The 22,573-nt window shown below is 40.1% G+C and overlaps 2 protein-coding genes across 2 annotated transcripts; one reads left to right on the forward strand and one right to left on the reverse strand.

The window, feature by feature from the left end:
- Nucleotides 1–616: 616 nt before the first annotated feature.
- On the reverse strand, nt 617–8,073 carry azin1b (antizyme inhibitor 1b). Its single transcript, XM_083982821.1, has 11 exons — nt 7,745–8,073; nt 6,729–6,872; nt 6,157–6,354; nt 5,843–6,016; nt 5,411–5,583; nt 5,034–5,247; nt 4,837–4,911; nt 4,498–4,663; nt 4,112–4,221; nt 2,463–2,680; nt 617–2,348 (listed from the first exon to the last, which is right to left on the reverse strand). Exons 3-11 carry the CDS (start codon nt 6,256–6,258, stop codon nt 2,273–2,275), a joined length of 1,308 nt encoding a protein of 435 aa, XP_083838947.1. The 5' UTR covers nt 6,259–6,354; nt 6,729–6,872; nt 7,745–8,073; the 3' UTR covers nt 617–2,272.
- A 4,219-nt stretch (nt 8,074–12,292) lies between these two features.
- Nucleotides 12,293–21,680, forward strand: atp6v1c1b (ATPase H+ transporting V1 subunit C1b). Its single transcript, XM_083981629.1, has 13 exons — nt 12,293–12,438; nt 13,883–14,060; nt 14,159–14,226; nt 14,313–14,398; nt 14,762–14,856; nt 15,818–15,909; nt 16,247–16,345; nt 16,628–16,696; nt 18,449–18,541; nt 19,013–19,106; nt 19,874–19,971; nt 20,063–20,186; nt 20,737–21,680. Exons 2-13 carry the CDS (start codon nt 13,932–13,934, stop codon nt 20,833–20,835), a joined length of 1,146 nt encoding a protein of 381 aa, XP_083837755.1. The 5' UTR covers nt 12,293–12,438; nt 13,883–13,931; the 3' UTR covers nt 20,836–21,680.
- Nucleotides 21,681–22,573: the final 893 nt, after the last annotated feature.

The raw sequence follows: 22,573 nt of genomic DNA on the forward strand, positions 1-22,573 counted from the left end.
TTAATATTGTTGTACAGTATTTCTTTGTATTTTGTATTCGGATTGAAAGCCTATGATTAAGAATTGATTTTTTGGTAACAATAAAAGCAGTCATCATTGAAAACACTAAAAAATAGTATACTATTGAATTAAACACAAGTAAAAAGACTACTTCCCTGGTATGACAAACTTATTACTTTGAAGAGGAGAGCGCACACCTGTATTGATGAGGTGCTCACAAACAAAAAATGAACTGAGGAAAAAAAGGGATGTGGCACACTCGTAGCCTCAGATGCAAAAATATTTATTCAAGCTGTGTTAAAAACCAACGTTTCGACCAAACATGGTCTTCGTCAGGGGGAAGAAGAGTGTGCCACATCCCTTTTTTTCCTCGTGACAAATTTATTAACCAGCCCGAAACATATACAAATATAACAGATTTCTGTGTTGAGGGTAGCTTTTTGAATAAAATTGGTGGTGTCTTATTTAAAGTGACAGAGAAAATGAGATAACTCAATTTCAAAGAGAGGTGTAGTTAAAAGTTTATAATATTTGCATAAGTCTGACACTTTTACTGAAAGAGGGATTTATTACCTGACCCCAACCAGCCCTAAATCCTTATTATGAGGCTGTTTCAGGAAATTTAACTATTTCATTCAGGACATTAGTCCCTTAGCATGCCACAATTGTTTTCAATTACTTTGAAAACTTTATCTTGTTGTAATATTCAACTGTTGCGCCTTACAAAGCCAAAGATCACACACAGACAAGAAAAATGATTTCAGTCAGAAATGTATTAAATTAATCACTTTCATAACTAACAAGCACAATTTACAGTCAAAACAGGCTATGGTCCATTAGTGCCTTAGACAAGCAAGTAATTAATACATTAGTCATTTTTAACACAAGGGCAGGATTCTTTAAAAACTGCAGTAAAGTCAGGTCACCTTTAATATCAATAGACATGAGCGGTTTAGCTGTACAAGAGACTGTGCAGTATGTCCCTCACAACTTTTGAGAGGTATGAGGAATTGTCTGGCATTGTATTCATGGTTTGCAACTTTGCACTGCCTCAGAGAGGTCTGTGTACAACTAGCATGTCTTCTACTTTAGGGATATAGACATGTGAGTCTATACCAGCTGCATACAAATCACTTAAGTTTGAGCATGTGTCAGGAAATGTGCTGCTTTTTCAGTATCTGGGAGAACATGGACCGAACCCCATGGCAGGGGACACTAATACATGAGGATCTAACAAATAACCAGGACAGTGCTGTCAAATGTCACAGTATTTTTTTAACCTACAGAAGATTTTGTGCATTTTAGACCAGATTAACCTCGCCCTATTATTAGAGATAAGGAGTGCATTTAGGTGTACAGCTTCTCTGTATTCAAGCTCTGACTCAGTGTAGAGAGCGTCTCCCACTGTGATTCCTTCAAGCCTTTCGAGTAAAGGGAAACCACTGAGGTCACAAATGGCAATCACAGCACACTTATATCCATGTAGCGTTAAAAAAACACATCAATATCTTAAATCAGGAAAACACTGTTAAATGGGCCACAGCATAATACCTGGGCAAACCACACTTAAAGACGGAGCTTTAAATATGCCCCCAGTAATATCTGAATCCAATAAATAAAAATGCATTGAGGTGAACTGCAATATAGAAATAGGTTACATCATTGTCATAATTTCATTTAAACTCTGCAAAGTGAGGGGTCTGAAGTACAGAATCCACACAAGGCATCGATTCTTTTAAACACTTCAAAAAATCATCTACAGACAAAATGTTTGTGTATTGAACAGGTACAGGATTTACACGACTGTCAACAGGTGATCAATATGATTTAAATCAATTGTGCATTTTGTAAACTGGATTTTTATTTAGGAAACAAAACCACCCCAAACATGTCGGGGGGGTCCCATCTCCAAAGAGTCGTCCATTTTGTTGCATAATGTCATACGAGCTTGGCCTGGAGTTCATTTAGCTGACAAGACTTTTTTTTTCGAAGTCCATTGGAGGGAGGAGCAAAAGTAAGAAGATTATCTTCCAGATAAAAATTTAGACAATTGAGGTATCAAACACCAATTGTTTTCCATTTCTAGAGGTAAAAAAAACATCTAATTCCTGGAAGAAATGATAGGACACTGCGTTTTCCATGGTGGCTGGAATGTTGACCACATTTAGCCCCTTGTCCCAGATACACCACGCTGACCCTCTGTGCTCACACGGTGGAAGGAGAGGCTGAGGAGGATCCGTGCAACATAATATGGGACAGGGGCAAAAGGTAGTTATGCACTGTACTGGACCATGGAGAAATTCTTCATGGTGCTGTCCAGTGCCACACCGGCCTCCTGCATTTCGTACCTGTGGGCGAAACCAAACACCGAGATCAGTTCTCTGAAGAAACATCACATGACGCCCCTGACGTCTGTACGTATTAGTGGTGGACCCTCACAGAGCGACTCACTGCACACTCACCAGTCAGAGGTGGAGACAGTGTAGTAGATGGGCAGCTGGGGGGAGCTGAAGAGGCATGAAGACTCCTCCAGGCCGCACGCTCCCATGTTGGAGAAGAGAAGCCAGTCTCCTACACTGAGCTCAGGCAACAGGCAGCGCTCAACCACCTGGTCCAGCTGGTCCAGTGACGGGCCCCACAGGCTGCTGGGATACACCGTCTGCTCGGCGCAGAGCACATGCTGCAGAGAGGAAACAGTGTCATCAAATCCAATAAGCAACAATGAGGAAAAGAGACTTGCTCTTTCCTAACCAAATGAGACCTTCTGTCTTAATAAATGACAGTGCTAACCCAAATGCAGAGGTCTGTACTTTGCTTGATTTTTTAAAAACGTTTACTCTACTACATGTAAAAGTTAAATATATACTTTTACTCCGTTACTTTGACGTTTACCACCTCGTTACAAATTAAAATAGAAATATATTAATCAAAGGATTATCTGGAATGGGCGTGTCCGAGAGGACGAGAAGAACAACGTACGGTACTCTCGCTAAGATTAGAGGTAAGGGCGGGATGCGCTGGGCGGCGGAGATCGACATGGCTACCTGCGCAGTTAACGTTAACAGGAGGCACTTTTTTGTGTTCTCAGGCAGACAGACACTTTATTTATAGTTATGTTCTCAGGCAGGCACGAGACACTTGATTCCCTCACTCCACATGTTTGCTCGCGTGTTTTTTTTGTTTTCGTTTTATCATACCACATCTATTTTATTCACCTGAAAGTGAAATAAAGAGAAGAAGGGGAAAACCATTTTTGGTTGTTTTGCGTACTTTGTACTTTACTTGTACTTTTGATACTCGAGTATATTTTTTCACAAGATACTTTTGATACTTAAGTACATTTAATGTGAGCTACTTTAAGACTTTTACTCAAGTGATTTTCTTATGGGTGAGTTTAACTTTTACCAAAGTAATTTTCAGTTATGGTATTTGTACTTTTACTTAGTTGTTTTTTTCCAAGTACTTTATACACCTCTGCCCAAATGTACGGTATATAATTATACTATGCAATACGGGAGGCGATACCTATCATGAGCTGAAGCCCACTATAAAAGATTCAGGTAAAAAGTATTACAGTAGGTGGTATCCCATTACCCAGCCGTCTGTGATGCATGATATGAATTACTACCCTGAAGCACCACAGTACAGTTCCAACACCACCTGCCATCTTTGTCTGTTTACTTACCCCTGACCCTAATAGTTAACCATTTGTGTGTTATGTAATCTTGAAAACCTGTAGTTATTTTGTGTGTGAGGTAAACAGAGCACAGAAGAGGAAATGCAATATCCTGATCTGGCAGGAAGAACAGTTAGGTAGCAACCGGCTGTTTTTTTTGTTGTTGTTTTATTTGTTTTTTGTCGCCACTGACCTTTTGAAGAAATGTCACACATCAGGACAACAGGATGTGTTTGAAATAACTTTGCTTTGTATGAAAAAACACAGATTCAATGTAGGTTCTTTATATGAGTCAGTATATCTGAGGCGATGCTGATCCAACTTCCTGAAATACCCACAATGCATGACCCCCTTTTTCCCAATAGAACTGGAGCCACTATCAGATGTCTCATTCAGGCCTGAATAGGGTTAACTTTAGGGTGGAGACCTACTAACCTTATGCACTGACGGGGCAGCGATGGAGTTTCCCAGGAGCTTGTGGCTGAATGGGCCATAGACACCTTCATTCATGTAGTACAGGAACTCGGTATCCTCATTGTTTTCACCTATGAGAACACAGTGGGTGACCATGTCAGAAATGAAACTGAGGTGAGGTCCCCAGAGCGCGACTTGACCTCTGAGGGATTAGTTATGATTATGTAACAGACATGTGTGTGAAAAATCTTTAAATACCAAATATGAGAACACATATAATCATGTTAGATAATAATTGACCCACATATATTCAGAGTCGGGGTGCAGAGAAATATGTGCTAGAGTCAGATCTAATTAGACTACACAGGACAAAAAATATAGGGGAAAAAAACCAACAGACAACTCACCCTGAGCCAGACTGTCCCAGTGGTGGGTCAACACCTTTTTGCCGATCACGTTGACTGCCAGGCTGAAAGCTGAGGCCACATAGAAGCTGCCGGGCTGAGCCAACACTTGCACACCAGACATGGGGGGGAAGTAAGCGTCCAGCAGCGGCCTGACTGCAGACTCAACCTGTTCATACAATGTTACAGTAAATATGAGAGTGGGTCTTGATGAAAACAAATGTGGTGCAAGAACTTTGTTTACAGGCGTTGAGAACTTCTAAATTAAAAAGTTCTGTTTCAGCTACACATGGCGGAGCTTCCACTATGCGTCATCGGTTATCACCGCTGTGTATCACTTACCTGTTTAAGTTGAAACTCTGAGCCAGTAAATCCACCACCAATGTCCAGGATGTTCATGTTGAAGCCCAGATCCACCTGAACACAAAAACAGCCACATAATGATTAATCAAGAGATAAAAAGGCATTGAGGTTTCTGAAAATACTCTTAAAATGTTTATTTACTAAATAGAAGAGATATTTTCCAAGACAGTACTCACCCCCATGTCAAACACACAGCGGGCATCTGACAGTGCATGGGTGTAAGCCTGTGGCAGGTCTTGGCAGGAGCTGGGAATGTGGAAGGTTACCCCGACCACCTGAACCCCTAGCTCCACGGCTGCCTCCAGCAGGTGCCGGCAGCTCTTCAGAGAAGAGCCGAAGGTCATGCTGGTCTCAGCTGCGTGAGCCTCAGTGGTCAACTGCAGCAGCAACCTACAAAAGATTTTTGAAAAACCATCAGCCTGGGATCCAAACATGAGGGGGGAAATAAATGTACCTCCACAGGGAGAGAGTGATTCAGAGTCAGTTTTACAGAAAGTCATGAGGACTAATGGTAACAAACAAATAAAATATTCAGCCTAACTTGACCACATACTTTGCGTTAGGGTGCAGGCGGGAAATCTTGGACAACTCTGCCTCATTTTCGCACACAAGATGCTGGATGTTGTTCTTGGCAGCAAACTTGATGTGCGCCAGCTGCTTGCAAACACCTGACAGAATGATGTTTTCTGGTGGCACGCCATGGTCCAGCACCAGGTTCATTTCAGCCTACGGCAGAGAGGACACACGTGTTAGATATGCAACAAAGTCTGAAAGCAGCATCAAAACAATAAAAATGGCATCAAGTGTTGCGTAAGTCGAGAGGAGAGCAGTAATCAGCTGACCAGTAATCAATTGAGTGCTTGTAATGTAATGGCTCCAAAATGTCAAGAGCTAACGTAAGAGGATGAAGCACTGAGCAGTTAAAAATAAATAAACGAATGACTCAAAGCTGACTGAATTTGATTCTGTGAAGTCCAAAGTTTACCTTGCTGCTGCAAATGAAACCCAGGCCCAAGGAGGCCAGCACCTGGATGACTGCAGGGCTGCTGTTGCACTTGACTGGGTAGTAGGGCTGCAGCTCTGGCACGACACTCTGCCAGCACACATGCTGTCGCATCAGGGCACCGAGGTCACCCACCACAAACGCATTCTTCTCCACCTGTAAACACAAGAGTACGTAAAGCAGAGAAAACGTACCGAGTACCAGGTTAAAGCGCTAACACAAGTTTCATGCAAAATATCTGAATCACTAGCGAGTTTGCTCAGGAAGATACTAAAAGGCCTACGAGCTGAACTGACCAGAGCCTGCTCATAGATGTGTCCATCAATGACATCTTCTAGGGTCACTCCTCCCTCCAGGAGTTCAATTATGTAGCTGGGTTTGTCAGCGAGTCCTTTCATCTCAACCGTATTCCGCTAAGCCGACAATCATAAAGAACAGATAAACAAGTCAAGGGGTCACGACTGAGCCAATGGGTCCTGCCGGTATGCAACAAACTGGAAAAATAAACAGAGAGAGAAAGAAACATTACAATTAATATCATCACACTGAATTCCTTTACCATCATTTACAAAACAAAAACGATCACATGCTATTTTACATCTTCACTATTCAAAAATAAGTTACACATACATGAATGTAAACTGTTTGTATTCACATACTGTTATATAGTGGGTTTAAACACTGAACTCAAAATATTTTTAAATTGGCTTCAGACTCTTCCCTGAGCTTTTATTTAAATCAACTGGCTTCTCAACACTTCAAATCAAAAACGTGTGTTTACTCATACAGCAGTTTCTACACAGAACACAATGATCCTGGACTTTGATACGAGTGTATGTGTGTGCCTGTGTGTTTGTGGGTCACTCACATGGACAAGTCAGGAGATGGACCTGTCCCGCTATCAGCTAGGATCCCAAGGTGGCTCAGCGTTGAAGTCAAAGTGCTCCCGGTAGAGAGCTGCCCCTAGCCCCTCCGGGTATCGCTCATACACCTGTACAGAGACAGGGGAGCCCTGAGGGACAAACAAATAATATTAGCTCTCAACACTCAAGGGACATCACAAACAAATTAAAATGCTAACTTAAATGCCTTTGGCTATACTACTAGACAAGTCAATCAATTTGATCCCTATGTCACTACAAAGTCTACTTCTATCACCTGTGGGCTAACATTTGTTGACACCATAGTCAGTATTTCATTGACATAAACAATGTGTTAAGTAACGTTCACGCCCATTTATGTTGCTTGTGCTTTTCATTTCCAACTAATACAAAAGCATTTTACTACAGAATAGTATTACCTATTAATTGTATTACTCCAGCCGTCTGTTTTTAATCACTGTTAGATTATGCGGTAACTATCTATACACATGCCGCGCATGCGCATTGCAGGCGTCACAATACTGTCACAACTTGACAAAAGCGGTATTATTATTGCGATGCGTCACCATAACATAACAGGAGACCTTAACTACAGCGTATAAATGTCACTACCGGTTACATTAAACACGTTTAAGTCTCGCTTCTGTGAATATATATAGATATATAAGGCCATGGCGGAGGAAACGCGCCGCTGAGAGAGATTCCTGCTAACGTTGAGTTGGCTGCCGACAGCACGTCGATACAAGAAGCTTACGTTAACGCTGTAATTCACACTAACCCTCGCACAAACATCAACAGCACACGGTTAAAAACTAAAAGCAGGACCTACGGCCACCTAATGTATGTAATAACAGCTTGACAGTCAGTCGTAAGGCAACACAAAAACACAAAATCCAATGAATCGGTCTGTCATGTGTGGCAAGAAGGCAGAAAGAGCAGCCCGCCATGTTACGTCCGCCTGCTGGATCCAAGGAACTCAACCCAAGTATTCCGCTGTACTTACGTGAGATAACGGCCAGAATGTTTTGGAAAATCGTCTTCTCTTTTTCGGCGGAATTTTTAAAGAGTAGTGGGCACAACGATATAAGAAAGAAAGTGGGCTGTTTTGGCCATATGTTTCGAGCGAGGGGACGAGCGTCGGTCGAGCGGTGTCTTCTCTGTCTATCGGCTGGTGGGTGGAGAACTACTGGAACCGAGCAGGGGAAGTGGAAAAGGTAATCAACGGCCGGGGGGCGGGGCCTAACGTTCAGTTCCACCAATCAGCGGCCAGTAATTTTGAGAACATACCAAATATGTATTTCCGAACATATACAGAGGCCGCGGCCGGTCTGCGATGTTTACTCACGTTACATAACCATAAAACTTTCCGTAGATGGCCACCGGTTCAAGTCAATCAGTCCTCGTAACCCCCCTGCTGCTCTTTTTTAGATGAGACAATCAAATTACACTTCTTACACCTGTAAACACTTGTGAATTGGATTACGCTGAAACACTCATTTGAGACAGTCCATTTGCTGTTACAAAAGAACAAGGGCTATTTTAAGCGACAAACTAACAAATGTATAAAATATTTTAAAAGCCACTATTGGTGTAATTAATTGTCTGACAACCTGCATCCCTTCTAATTCAAAAAATAAATAAATCTGGAGGAGATATTTCACATACAATTTTCTGTGAATAGGTTATATATGAAGCTAGATAAACATTGTATTAGGCTAAATCTCCAAAGTTCATTAAACAAGGATCCTCTGTAAACATGAAGGTGTGGCTGAAACTTTGCACCCCTGCCTTGGGATATAACCTACCGGGCTGTTTGTTTAGCTTAGGTAAATTTTAGGTTTAAATTAGTTTTTATTTTTTTAAGGATATGTTCAGTAAATAGCTTAAGAGCTTATTCAAAACAAACAACACAAGTAAAAAAAAAAAAAAAAACCTTTGATGACATATTTATGGATTACTGTTGAATGTATAATCAACATCTTGGTGAGCAGAAAATACAATTAGTGGTAATAATAACTTGACATCATTGCTGGGCTGGCTCATTCATTGAACATGCAGGCATTTGCTGATTCCTTGAGGATATTTGTATTTTTCTTGTTTGACTAAGTCCGTGTGAGAATGCAAAAAAGATGTCTTTGTTTTAAGTAACATCCGGCCAAAACCTGTATCCTATCCTCCATGATCCTTTATGACCCTGCATCACAGTTTTAAATTTCTTTGAGATATGCTCTGCTTTTCATCCACATGTTTACAGTCAGTGAATAAAAACCCAAGATATTCAACCCTATTTTTTCAGAGAGTATTTGTGAGTCTCGAAGACATTTAGAGTGCATAAGTGCAGGCCTTATGAGGTTGCGAAAGTCACTGGGCCAAAAGCTTTCCAACTACAACACTCGCTCGATTACATGTTATTATTGTTACCACACTTTGTCTGGATCCATCTGGAGACTTAGACAATTTTAAAACATCAGCTAAACTTCAGAAAAGACAAAACACACACATTTTGTCTCTGTTTTTGACGTTCTCTGTTTTCCTCCCAGTGTCTGATGGAATGTGGGGGATTATTACGATTCAAGAGCTTACTGAATATTTTGTTGATTAGACCTTAAGCCTTTGTCACACTCTCTCCCAGACTTATTTCAACTGTGATAATTAAATGCTCTATGTAATCCAATTTGACGGAAAAGAACTTCATTTAGTAAATATTAATTTTATTAAGCATGGTAGTCAGGAGTTTGGTACAACGTTGAAAAAACTCAGCCTGCAGCCACCTTAGTCGTATGACTTGTGTTTCTGTGATACAACACGATGCAGGGCTTCATCTGTGTCTCCGTGGCTGTATGTCTGTCTGTCTGTCTGTCTGTCGGTCCTGTGGCTCTTATCTTTGTTTTATGGCAGTCACTCCAAGGGACACTCTGTTCACAAAACAGCACGGCCTAGAAACCACCAGATTCGGCACAACAAGGAAAATCCTGTGGAAGCAATCTGACACTATTATTTTGAAGTATCTCAGTTGGCTGGCCTCCTTTGCTATGATCAGAGAGAGAGAGAGAGACTGGGTTGAATGTATGGATTCACTCCGCACCACCATGCTAATGGCCCTGAGGCACAAACAAACAGCTGAAAGTGCTTAATCAAATTGGGCCATGGATTCCTAAATTCTGAGAAACAAGGTGTTACATTTTCTGGCTTCTAAATCTTTTTGGGAGCAATATAAGTAGGGCAGTGGAGCGAGAGTGTATTTGTAAATATTGTGCAATTTATGGTACAAGATAACATTTGCAATAGAGCCATAAATGACAGTACACAGGGATTGCAAAAAAGAAAGCAATATTCTGTCAATTAAATTATCAATATAAAAATATCTTGCACAATTTGTGTAATAAACACTGGTAACACTGATAATTGATTTATTGCTGTTTTCTTTACTGTAATCCCAATATCCTGTGAACTTTATTTCGTACACCACACAGTGTCGACATGTGGATCTTACAAGACACAATTGTGTGGAGCGCCAGGTCTCCCAAGAAGCTACGCGGGAAGATGGTCAACATGGTGTAAAGTGTACAGTAAAGTATGTGCTTCAAGGTTCTCATCAGGATCCATGGAGACGGGGGTAAATTAGATTTTGTGCTTTGGTTCTACTGAGTTTAGGTGAATGCTCTCACTGTATTCAGGAAGGAAATACAATTTGCAGCCAGAGGTAACAGATATAAACAAACAGTGGCATAAATAACCAATTCTCAATACCCAACAACCTTCCCACAAAACATTTTCCAAACTGTTTCGATAAGACAACAGTCAGGGTCAAGAGGATGTGGCTCAGCACATTCGGTATCTCTATTTAGTGGCAAGAAACATCAGACATGCACTAACCCTAGAAACAGTGTTTATTAATTTGTCCCAATTGGAAACTGTCTGACAAATGGAGATTTTAACTTGCCAGGTGTTAGGACTGGTGCTATGACATGAATTTCAATTTATTTTTTTATTATTTATGCCATTCATGACAACGCATTCACGTTAATAGTCTATTTTTCATGAAACAAAAATTTGTGTTCATGTTTACATGAAAATGTAAGATTAGCCAACATTAATATCATATAATCTGTCAAAAACTTCAGAGTTCTTCTAACTCTAGTTTTATAACAACACATTTGAACACGTTGCAGCAGAGAACAAAGAGTAGACACGGTCGCGCACATCCAGTTCAATAGGTGCTGGCCTCAAAAATGTGGACATGAAAAGCAAAAAAAGGAGACCGCACACATCAGCTCCCTTATGTGCAGATTTATTAGCACATCAGTAGTAACGTTTCGAGCTCATAGCTCTTCATCAGACCACGTTGCAGCAGAGAAACACACATGATGTAACTGTGTAAAACTATAACATAAATAGATTATTCTTTAACCATAAGAAAGCAGACGAGGTGGTCCTTATCCCTCTTTTTTGTCACTCCACAGCTATGCATTCAGTAGAAGTAAACAGGTGTGCACACAATGATGTTCAAACTTGCATTTCATGAAGAACTGCAAACAGCTGAATGCTCTTCAAAGAAGATGTTGACTGAAAGACATTTAACTCACCCAAAGGCATTAACTGTTCACAAATGGAGTAGCTACATCTCACCAGAGGAGGTCAGTATTGAGAACCACTGACTGAGCTGTCAAAACAAACGCATGCTGCCTTTAGGTACAGCCGGAAATTATGCATTTACTGACAATTACCAGCTTGTGCAGGGCAAGGAGCATGAAAGGAGTAAGACCAAGTGGTGAAAGTTATATATTGCAACATGAAGGAAACAAATGAGTTATACAGTAATAAAACATTTTTTCTCCATTCAAGAAAAATAAAAAAATAAATTTTGGGCAAGGTCGGGCAATTTTATTTGTAGAGCACACTTCATACAAAAGGGCTATTCAAAGTGTTTTATAGAACAATAAAATATAGAACATTATAAAAGTCACAGTTTTGCAATAAAATATTCAAGAAAAAAATATCAAAGGAAGCATTGTACGTGTATTGTAACACCTTTAACCACCTCTCACCACCACCACCACCACCACTACTAACCACTTTAATTGGCTGAGCCTCATTTTACCTATTCATTTAGCTATTTTAGCTTAGGCCTACTAATCTTCAGCTCACTCAGTGTATCCATATCATCCAGCTATTTTCACTATTGATCCATGTTGAATGACTGTTGGATAACTCAGGTTAGCCATGATGTTCAGTTATGAAAACCATGTAAAAAAATTACAACCATGTTTCTCATCATGTGAGCTAATTACTTTTATAAGTCTCTAACCACAGACTATTTAAAATATTGTTACCTACCTTATATGTAAATGCTATTTTAAAGTCTGTTATTATTAAGCACACCTTATATTTTTAATTTAAGGACTGCTCAACACCAACACGTGTTCTTCCCCATATATTCATGGCTCTCTGTGCTCATGTTTAGACCCTGAACCTCACCAGGACAGACGGGTCACGTGAAGGCAGCACAGTGCGCAGCAGCCCCTTTGCGCACGCGCATTACTCCCCCTTCCTCGGTCAGCTGACTGTGAGTGAGATGCTGTGTTGAAGGACCTCTGAGGCGAAAACCTGCTATTATCTGCGCTATGTATGGGAAGCTGCGATTACTTGACTGATTTACACCGTGTGGAGCAAACACCGAAGGCGTCAAACACATCGGTGAGTATGAAGACGCACAGATTATTGATGTCGTGACAGCGCGACACTGCACTGCAAACAAGCTCATGTCAGCAGCAAAGCTAGCACTGGATTTAACCATGTATGCACCTGGTTATGTTGTTGTTGTTGTCTGTCACTGGTTCCGATTAGAGGATGAGCTGTAAATCTAACGTAAAGCAACAAAGCTCTTTGTGTTGTTGTTTTAAATGACGAGCAGGATCAATGTGTTTAGCTGGTCTTGCATGGAGACTGGTCATATGACAGTCAATCAGCAGACATGTCTGTCTCTGCTGTCCTTCCCCTTGATGCAATCAGCCACCACTGTTCAGCCCAGTGACCACACTTAAAACCACTGGGAAATGTGAGGAAGCTCGTGAGTCTGAGGCAAACAGGACTTAAAAAGAGGAACAAGACACTGATATGTATGAAAATATGACTGTGACTCAATTACATAAGTACAAAGGAAAGAAAGAGAACAAAACATTATCTGTATCAGTTTACAAGTAGGCTAAATAGTGATCCTGTGGAATGATCTCTATTCATTTCTATGACCTCTTTCTATTTGTCATATAGAATATATTATGTTATTGGTTTATTGATGTCTGACCATGTCAGCAGCATTTTAATATTTTAGCTGGTTGAGAAAGAGCCAATACAGTATACTGTATGACATTTACCTGCGGTTAGATAATGGTACATTTTGCCTGGTAACTCTAAAGAAAAGTCACTGGTAACTTAAATTGTGAGGTAAGTGTCATCACGCGTCATGTTTTTTTTTTTTTTTTTCATAAATGTAGTGGGGGAGGCTATGTAAAGGAGCGATACATATAAATGATCAAATAAAGTACACACACCTCAATCTTATATTGCAAAATAATACAATACATGGGTAAACATAGGCGTACATATGCACTTCACTTATGACTGAAGATGTGTGTATGTGAAATTAAGTTAGGCTTAGATGAAAGCATATGTCAGAGTTCAGAAATGGACCCAATTGTTAACAAACGATAGCATTTCCCCAACACTCAGTTGTTTAAGTAATAGTTAGAATAAAATGTAGGAGTGGGCCATAGGAATAAAATCATCTTTATCGTGTCAATTTATAGTGGAATATCAATATTATGTAATATTTTGTCATGATGTCACAGTGGAGAATTGGTCAAGTATTGTACTTGAGTATTGATGTTCCCTGATTAATATGTCTCTTAAGTGCCAAATGCCAATCCATGAGTATTTGTTAATGTGAAATAAATGAATTAATGAATAACATGACACTCATGATATAATTGAAACGGCAACATTTCAACTGACAAATTTTCACTTTTCACCTCCTGTCCCTCTTCTTCGTAGTTCAGAGTTGGCAACAGAACAACAAAAGTCCTGGACAGAGTCATAATAAAGATGAATTTATTTATAATCTAACCTTCACCTCTCTCTGCAGTGACTGTCTTACATCAGAGGCCCGGTGGACAAACTTCCTGCCAGCAGCCATGACAGAATTCTGGTTGATCTCCGCTCCGGGGGAGAAGACGTGCCAGCAGACCTGGGACAAGATGATGGTCGCCACCTCACGCACCAACCTCTCTACCAACAACAAGTTCAACATTCCCGACCTCAAGGTTAAACACAGCTGCCTTCTGTAGTTAAAGCCTCTGTGTGGACAGTGAAGGGGCCGTCATGGGGCCGTTTCTTAAAACGTTGTTCTCTGTTTCTTCAGGTTGGAACACTAGACGTCTTAGTGGGTCTGTCGGATGAGCTGGCCAAACTGGACACTTTTGTGGAAACGTATAAGCTTTACTTTTACTTTTACATTGCTAAAACATGATCCCATGTTTCGGCCACTCATGTTGACCCCTGATCTCTCTCCTCAGTGTGGTGAAGAAGGTGGCTCAGTACATGGCTGACGTTCTGGAGGACAGCCGAGACAAAGTCCAGGAGAATCTACTGGCTAACGGAGGTAATCACCGTCGACATCCTCACACTGATGCACAGACATTGTTGTTGCTGATAAGACTTTGAAGTATGAAGTGATTGTGGTTAGCGGTTACTATGGATGTCATTTCATTTCATTTATTTATGTATTGAATCGGGACAATGCACATGAATCAACATTGCTGCATTAAACAAAATGCAGCGAACTTAGCACAAATGCTAAATTTAATCCGTATAGTCCCAAGGCAGGTACCTACACAGCGCAGACACAGTAAGACTCACAACTACAACTCATACAATAAACCATTGTGATGTGATCATGATAGCAAACAAAACCTGTTTATTGATTGTGATTGGTGCTGCTGGCTTTATCTGCTTCTCTCTGCAGTTGACCTGGTCACTTACATCACCAGGTTTCAGTGGGACATGGCAAAGTACCCAATCAAACAGTCTTTGAAAAACATCTCTGAGATCATCTCCAAGGTATGTTAGAAAATCTGATCACTTATAATGTTTATATGATATACATCAATACACTGAATACTTCAGGATGAAGATTACTGTGGATTATACTTTATAAAATAAACAATTTGTAATTTATATATTTTTTAAAAATGGCTGACCAACTTGGACAAAGGAACCACACCTCAGTGCTCAGCTCTGTTTATCTTTGCAGAAAAATATTTGTCTTTCAGAAGAATTCAACAGTATAGTACAAGGAGGTTTTAGTTTGTAATCATCAAAGAATAAAATAATAAAAAGGAAAATGGCTGCAGTCAAAATGTTTTGCTCTTTTTCCTCCAAAACAGTGTCAGCAAACTACAAATTATAGGCCATGTTTTCACGTTTTTTCGTCGGCTTTAGTGTCACTGTTGCCTTGGTGACATTGGTCTTAGACCTGGGTTTGGTTTCACCAAGACAGACTTTGACTGTGTCTATCATAACAAATAGCCAGACTTCAGATACACTCTAATTTCATGTAGCTAGTATCTAGTTTTTGACTATGTTGAGATGGACTGTGGTGCAATGAATTGTGGGTAATTGTTGATCAAGGAACCATATCTGCCTTAGCAAAAAAAACACACCTCAAACCACAAATTACGAGCCATGTTTCCCTGTTTGTTTTTTTGGGGGGCATTATTACTCAGCACAGGTGTCACTGAATACCACGTAGCCATGGTAACATTGGTCATACACCTGAGTAAGCCTGGGTGGGGGTGTGTGTGTCTTACAATTTTGGCTTAAAATGAGTCAACCTCCAAGGAAAATTAAGACTGACGAGACAGACTGAATGCAGCAGAATAAATTACTACAGAAAACAAATGTACAGTACTCAGTAACACAAACTATCACATGTTGTCACATATCACATGCAGACATTTTGATTTTGCTGGATAAAGACGGGAAAATTTTCCATACTAACCTTCTCCTGCTCGGTTTCCAGCAAGCGACTCAAATAGACAACGACCTGAAGGCTAGAGCTTCAGCCTACAACAATCTGAAGGGAAATCTGCAGAATCTGGAGAGGAAGAATGCGTGAGTAATAGCGGAAAATATCTGTCACTCTTTTCTTCAGTGACAGTTTTAAACAAGAATAAATCTCCATGTACAGATCCTTCAAACTGGGGTCTCAACTCTTTCTCCTTTTATTCTCTTACTCTTTTTTTTATAACCATCAACCCAGCAAGATAAAAACTCAGTTTACAGTGTTGCCTTTGTAAGAAACTGTACCTATAGCTTTATCTCAGTATCATTCCTCCCTTGGATGATGAGATTGAAATAGTCAGTAATTAAATCTGTAAAGTAGCACATTGCATTGTACAAAATAGATTTTCCTGATGTTATCTGTGTGTTGTCATATGTTGTCCTTTAGGGGGAGCTTGTTGACCAGGAGTCTGGCTGACATAGTGAAGAAGGAGGACTTTGTCCTGGACTCAGAGTACCTGATTACCATGCTGGTAGTCGTACCAAAGTAAGCACACCTTCATTAGTCTCTCTATATTTGTTTTGTGTATATTTTTTCCTTCATTCATTTCGTTTTGATATTTTACTAGTAAGTATATTTAGAGTGTAGTCTACATTGTATTACATGGAAAAAACGGAAACCTATTTAGACCTGGAAATGGTCAAATTACATAGGTATAGGTATACTTTTTCTTTTTTAAACAGTTTGTTTTTGTTCAATAAAACCAGTTTTGGTCTCAGCCTTAAAACTTCATGTTCAAATTTTACTTTCCCTTTCTACCATCACCAGGACAGGCTACGGTGACTGGCAGAAGGAGTATGAAACACTGGCAGAAATGGTTGTACCACGCTCCACTAAGTAAGAATAACAAGATGACTCTGTTTTTAAATTCATGAATGATCAGACAAAGGAAAGAGACGACATTTCTGGGTGATTTATTCATTTCAAAGAACATTTTAATTATATTTTTTATAACTTCCTCAGACCAGACACTTTCGACACTTTGCCTCCTCTTCCTTTCTCACCCCTCTTCAGTTGATTTAGCCTTGTGCTTGACTCTGATTAAAATTGGCAATATTTCATGGTTGACCTGCAAAAAGCAATTGACTCCCATTAGAAAAGAAAACATTACGTGGTTGACCTGTAGAGAGGGGTTGACCTTTAGCCAACATAGCCAGATGATTCAAGACATTACCTTCAGGCTTCTGGACATACACGTCTCATTGTGATGTGGTTACCTAGCAACCTGCTCCTCCAGACCAGATACGGAGCACGATCTGCTGATGTGATCGAGGAACAAGAAACTTCCTATGATCCACAGGAGAAATACAGAGCAGGGAGGAAGACTTCTCTCTAACTCGTTTTATTATATTTTCATTTCAATATCCAGAAACAACAGGAAAAGTGTTTGTTTGGGATCATTTACCCTCTGTTGCATGAACGACACAGCTGGCGACTAATGTGTATCAAAGGAAATCTCTTTATTACAGAGGAAGCTGTGCAATCACTTGATGACCAAAAATTGTGAACAAATAATTTTCTAATTTCTCAGTTGTACTGGTGCATAAGGGAGGGGGAAAGAAGTGGGGAGTCAAAAATGGAGTTGGAGCTGTGACTCACACTATCCAGTTATGTGTGAGGCTTTTACGGGACCTTGTTTTTTTGGCTAGTGCTCGGTCCAGAGGATTGGTTGTTAGGGTTAGTGGAGGATGTGTCACTGTCCCTTTCTTGCAAAACCGAAATGTAGCCATTCAATACATTTACAGTGTGCGGAGTTATTTGATTTTGAAAAATACTTTTTTACTTGATGTGAACACATTGTATTGTTCCACATTAACATAATAACTCAGGAAGAACATATTTAAAGCACTGACTTTGTAGAACTTGTATAATATGCCAATAAGCCTGCTGAAATACCCCCCAAAACTTTCGAATCAATATTCAATATATTGCCTTTTTCATAGTTCTCTTAAAACAATAGGAATCAGTCTTTTTGTACACATTTTCAAATAAGGACCTCACCTACAATAAGCCCACTGGTACTCTGCCTTGTCTTTTATCTCATGTAGCTGTTGTTATGGCTGTGACTGCCAGGCTCAGACTGAGCTGATCAAACATGGCTGACAGTGTAGGAGTTGGCTGTGATAGTTTTTTTCTTCTGTGATCAAAACAGCATATGGTCCATCGCATTTTCCTAATAAACCGAAACTAATTCCAGTGACTAAAAGCTAAAAGGACTAATTCTCTTCTCAGTATAGTGTCAAAGTCATACATTTCAGTACATACTTGTATTTACTCTTCACCCCTGCTGTCATCTTTTAATCTCATAGAATATAAACCATATAACCTGCTCCACACAAGTGATGTGTCATGGCTGTGAGACAGCTGGGTGGTACAAAAACACTGACTTGACACAAAAGTTAAAAAATGACTCAGCAACATTATAATTTATATGATATTTTACATGAACGGAGGGAGCCTGTGTGTCCTGTGTTTATGAATTATTGAGTAAGATCCACCAGAGAGCCTGTGTTGTGTTCTCTATAACAAATACTGCTGATAAGAGTCTCACAGGTGCTGATCCTTCGTCTTGTGGTTCCTCTCCTTCAGGCTGCTGTTTGAAGACCATGACAGCGGTCTGTTCAGTGTCACTCTCTTCAGGAAGGCTGTCGACGACTTCAAGCACAAGGCCAGAGAAAACAAGTAAATGACTCAGTTTCACTTGTGTCATAAGAATGTGAGCAGGTCAAAAGAGTTCATGTGTAAATGTAATTAGAATATATTTTTTTATTTGACTTTTAAGCCTTCTTTTTTTTTTTTTTTTTTCTTTTTTACTATTGGTGGTTTTCCATGAATGATGTTTATTTATCCCTCGGGAAATCAACCACAGACTAACAGCAGTGATGATAGGTCATTACTGAAGTAGGCTATGTGTTTGTGAAACACAGGGGCTGCCTTGTTATGCTCTAAAAAAAGACGCGATAAACACAATTTTGCCAGCACTCGATGGTCTCTCCAATTAGCATAACAGAGGGATTTCATTCAGTGTCTGTGTGTTTGCATGTCACTTATTTTCAGAAGAGCACTTGAGTGTGTGTGTGTGAGTGTGTGTGAGTGTGTGTGATGTCTGCCCATCATCTGATTGCCAGCTCTCTGCTGTGTGTCCTGACCCAGGTTTACAGTGCGTGATTTCCAGTACAATGAGGAGGAGATGAAGGCAGACAAAGAAGAGATGACACGTTTGTCCACTGACAAGAAGAAACAGTTTGTACGGCTGCTGATTTCTCTACAAACCTCACTACTGAACAGCTAGAGAAAGAGGAAGTTACTGTAGCCATTCACCAGTGTTTTCAAATGTATGGTTATTCTTCACACCAGTGAATTAAAGCAGATATCAGTGGAATGTTTTTGTTAATATAAGTCCTAAATAGTCCTATTTTCCGTCAGCAATCACTTACATGAAGTATTTCAGCCTAAACACGAGTCTCTCCGTCACTCTGCTCTGCTGTAACCCGAGGAGAAAATTTTCCTTGTGGGATACAAGTGTTATCCAATGAGGAGAGAGAACGGCATGAAGGGCTGTGTGTGCAGCCAAGGGATGCGCGTGAATGTGGTGACGTAGCACGAGGACCAATTGATGCCTGACAAGGGCGGGGGCTGCTAACTCATGGTGCGTTCAAAGAAACTCGTACTTTGTGTTTTTCCTTCCTGTGAAGTCATACCAGTTCGATCTGGTACGAGTTCACGGGTCGGAAGTTACGAGTGGCCGTTATAGGGAACTTTCACAGACAACAGGATGGTAAAAACACGAGCTACGGGTTACCTGGAACGCTACCAAGTCGTAGTTGTGACTTGAAGCTGTAACTTACGGTTTCAAAAGCCTGCCTTGAACGCAGCATTAGCCGAAACGGCCGTGAAGCTGATATCTGCTTTAAGTTTGGGTAATTAATGACAAGATCAGTTTTAGATCTCATCTGTGAGGCTGATGATGAGTGTGTATTTTTGTTTGGTGAAATGCTGTTGTTGTACTTACAGGGGCCTCTGGTACGATGGCTGAAAGTGAATTTCAGTGAAGCCTTCATTGCGTGGATTCACATAAAAGCCCTGCGCGTGTTTGTGGAGTCGGTGCTGAGGTGAGAGAGTTAAGACCTACTGTAGCGGCGTCTGCGATGTTTGTGAAAAGTGTGCGACCGCCTGCGTTGACCGGCCTGTTGTGTTTCGTAGATACGGGCTGCCAGTCAACTTCCAGGCCATGCTGCTTCAGCCCAACAAGAAGAACATGAAGAAGCTGAGGGAGGTGCTGTACGACCTCTACAAACATCTGGACAGCAGTGCTGCAATCATTGATGTGAGCCCCATTCACACACTGTTTAACATAGTGGAAGTATAATTATTATAATGATACATTTAGTTTAGTTTAATACGTTTATTTGTATCAGGGACAATGTACAAAATAACATTAGTCTCGAGATGAGAAGAGATGCCTTGTACCGGTATGTATCCGTAGTCCCTGGGCAGGTGAGTAAGAACAATAGAAAGGTAAGAATTATCAATTTACATAGCGTTCTAAACATCCATACACATGTGCATAATACACCCTCTCACACATCACAAGACTCAAGACATATTTCATATCAGAAAGAAACATACAGTTATTAAAATACTTCACACTTTGCCAAGGTTAAAAATAATCTTTTTTTTTTAGTACAATCTCTCCTGATGCTTGTTTTGGGAGTTTGGAGTTACTCCACTGCTTCAGGAGACACCAAAAAGATTAAATTACTCTTTGTTAGTTGATATGGACACATTAAACCAGCCATATAACCATCTCAACTGGACTTTATTATGATTAAAATATGTGCGTAATGTTTGTGTTCCTGTCTCTCCTGTGCCACTAGGCCTCGATGGACATCCCAGGTCTGAATTTGAGCCAGCAGGAGTACTACCCATATGTTTACTACAAGATCGACTGCAACCTGCTGGACTTCAAAGTCTAGATGCATCGTCATCATCATCGTCATCATCATTTTCATGTGCAGTAATGTTCTGATATAACACAGTCACATCCACAAGCTTTAATTTATTCCCACCCCGTCTCTGTTCTCCCTCTTTTCTCACTTTGTGGCTTTCTCATTCCCTTTCTCTCCTCCTTTATGTTCCTGCCACATTCCTGGGTGGAAACACAGTGAGTTGTTAGGTATCAGAGCTGATTGGTGACTATAAATAAAGTCGGACAGATCACAGAGGTAACTTCTGCTCTAATACACTTGAATATGGGCCCTCTCCTGTGCTGCCACCTCCTCTTTGTACCATGCTGTAAGAGTAAACATCTTCACAGTGTACACCCACCAAAACGGTCGACATTCCCTCGTGACATCAAAGGACATGAAACAATATTTTTACTGTCGTTTTTCCCCCTCATCCTACTTTATTTAAAGTAACATGAACAGTACCAATGTGTGGGGGAAATATGGGGGGAAAATAAATGTATGTTAAATATAGTATTTATTTAAAGACTCTAAAATCAGCGAATGTGTTTTTGTTTGTTCAGTTTTTGAAGGTGATGTGTTTTTAGCTCCATGTAAGGAATGTCTGTTTACAAGTAGATGTTGACCATTGTTTCCCCCTCTCCAGCTCTAATCCTGTGAAATGCTGAAACCGGTCATTTTACAGTATAAGGAAGCAATATGTTTGCTGCTCGTATGCTCCCTTGATTTCTGTATATTAAGCGTTTTAAGAATAATTATCATAGGTCTATGTGCAAATACTGTATTGTCAGTATAACTGAGAAATGAACCACATATTTAAAATAAATGTGAAAATAAATGCTCTATGTGAAAGATACTTGCCTTCAGTTCATTTTTCTCTTCATGTTCATACTTGCACAATATAAATATAATAGACCACATAGGCATTGGAAGTGCAAGTTAATAACAAAGAACAAAACTGTACTGATCGGTATTTCAGTATTTCCCCACAGAATACGTGACAATTAAGAAGCCTTCATGAAAGCTTAGGTGGTAAAAAATGTCCTCCTCCATCCCTTATATTTATCTTTATTGTATCACAGAAAACTAAAACGCCGGCTCATTAATAACTTTATCATGTTTACAACTGTCTGCACAATGGTGGATTATTGTAAAACCTCCATGGTGAACTCAAGTTTCCGGTGTTTATCCAAAGACTTTTAACAGGTGTGTACAGTATGTGCATAGCCTATACATATATTCACACTGGGAAGTCCTTTTTTCCTCATTTTATCGTGGCAGTTTGTCTTCATTTCTTATTTCTCACCAGATTATTTTATTTTGTGCTGAGGGTCTAATAGAAAAACAAAATGTGGTCATCCATGTAGAAATACATACAGCGGCCCATTCTTCTAATATTTGTAACTATAGCCTAGTCATGAGTGGATGGTGAAGATCTTTTTACAACTCAATATACCATGAATTATAATTTTAAAAAAAATGTTTTTGGAGTTTACTCCTTATTATTTCTTAATCATCATCAACATATTAATAATCCTCTGAAATTATGAGTGGTTGTGATGGGCATCGTGCACATTTGCATGATGATGCTGGTAGTGTTAGAGGTGGTGGTGGTGGTGTGATGATGCTGACAGAGGCTGGGCTTCATTTGGCCCTCAGCCTATCAGCGGATACAGTCTCCATCCCCCTCCTCTCCCCTTCTCTCTCTCTCTCTCTCTCTGGGTGACGCAGATAGCCCCGGTGTGTA

The sequence above is a fragment of the Trachurus trachurus genome, assembly GCF_905171665.1.
Source record: "Trachurus trachurus genome assembly, chromosome: 11".
In the NCBI taxonomy this organism is placed as follows: domain Eukaryota; kingdom Metazoa; phylum Chordata; class Actinopteri; order Carangiformes; family Carangidae; genus Trachurus; species Trachurus trachurus.

Bases quoted from the DNA above. Each gene is read 5' to 3' on its own strand.
- azin1b (XM_083982821.1), bottom strand. From the start codon at position 6,258: ATGAAAGGACTCGCTGACAAACCCAGCTACATAATTGAACTCCTGGAG. The intron at 2,681-4,111 runs GTTAGTAGGTCT...TCCTCTCTGCAG, and splicing joins CTGCCCCGTCAGTGCATAAG to CATGTGCTCTGCGCCGAGCA. The intron at 2,349-2,462 runs GTGAGTGTGCAG...TTTCGCCCACAG, and splicing joins ACTGTCTCCACCTCTGACTG to GTACGAAATGCAGGAGGCCG.
- atp6v1c1b (XM_083981629.1), top strand. From the start codon at position 13,932: ATGACAGAATTCTGGTTGATCTCCGCTCCGGGGGAGAAGACGTGCCAG. The intron at 15,910-16,246 runs GTGAGTAATAGC...GTTGTCCTTTAG, and splicing joins AATCTGGAGAGGAAGAATGC to GGGGAGCTTGTTGACCAGGA. The intron at 16,697-18,448 runs GTAAGAATAACA...CCTCTCCTTCAG, and splicing joins GTTGTACCACGCTCCACTAA to GCTGCTGTTTGAAGACCATG.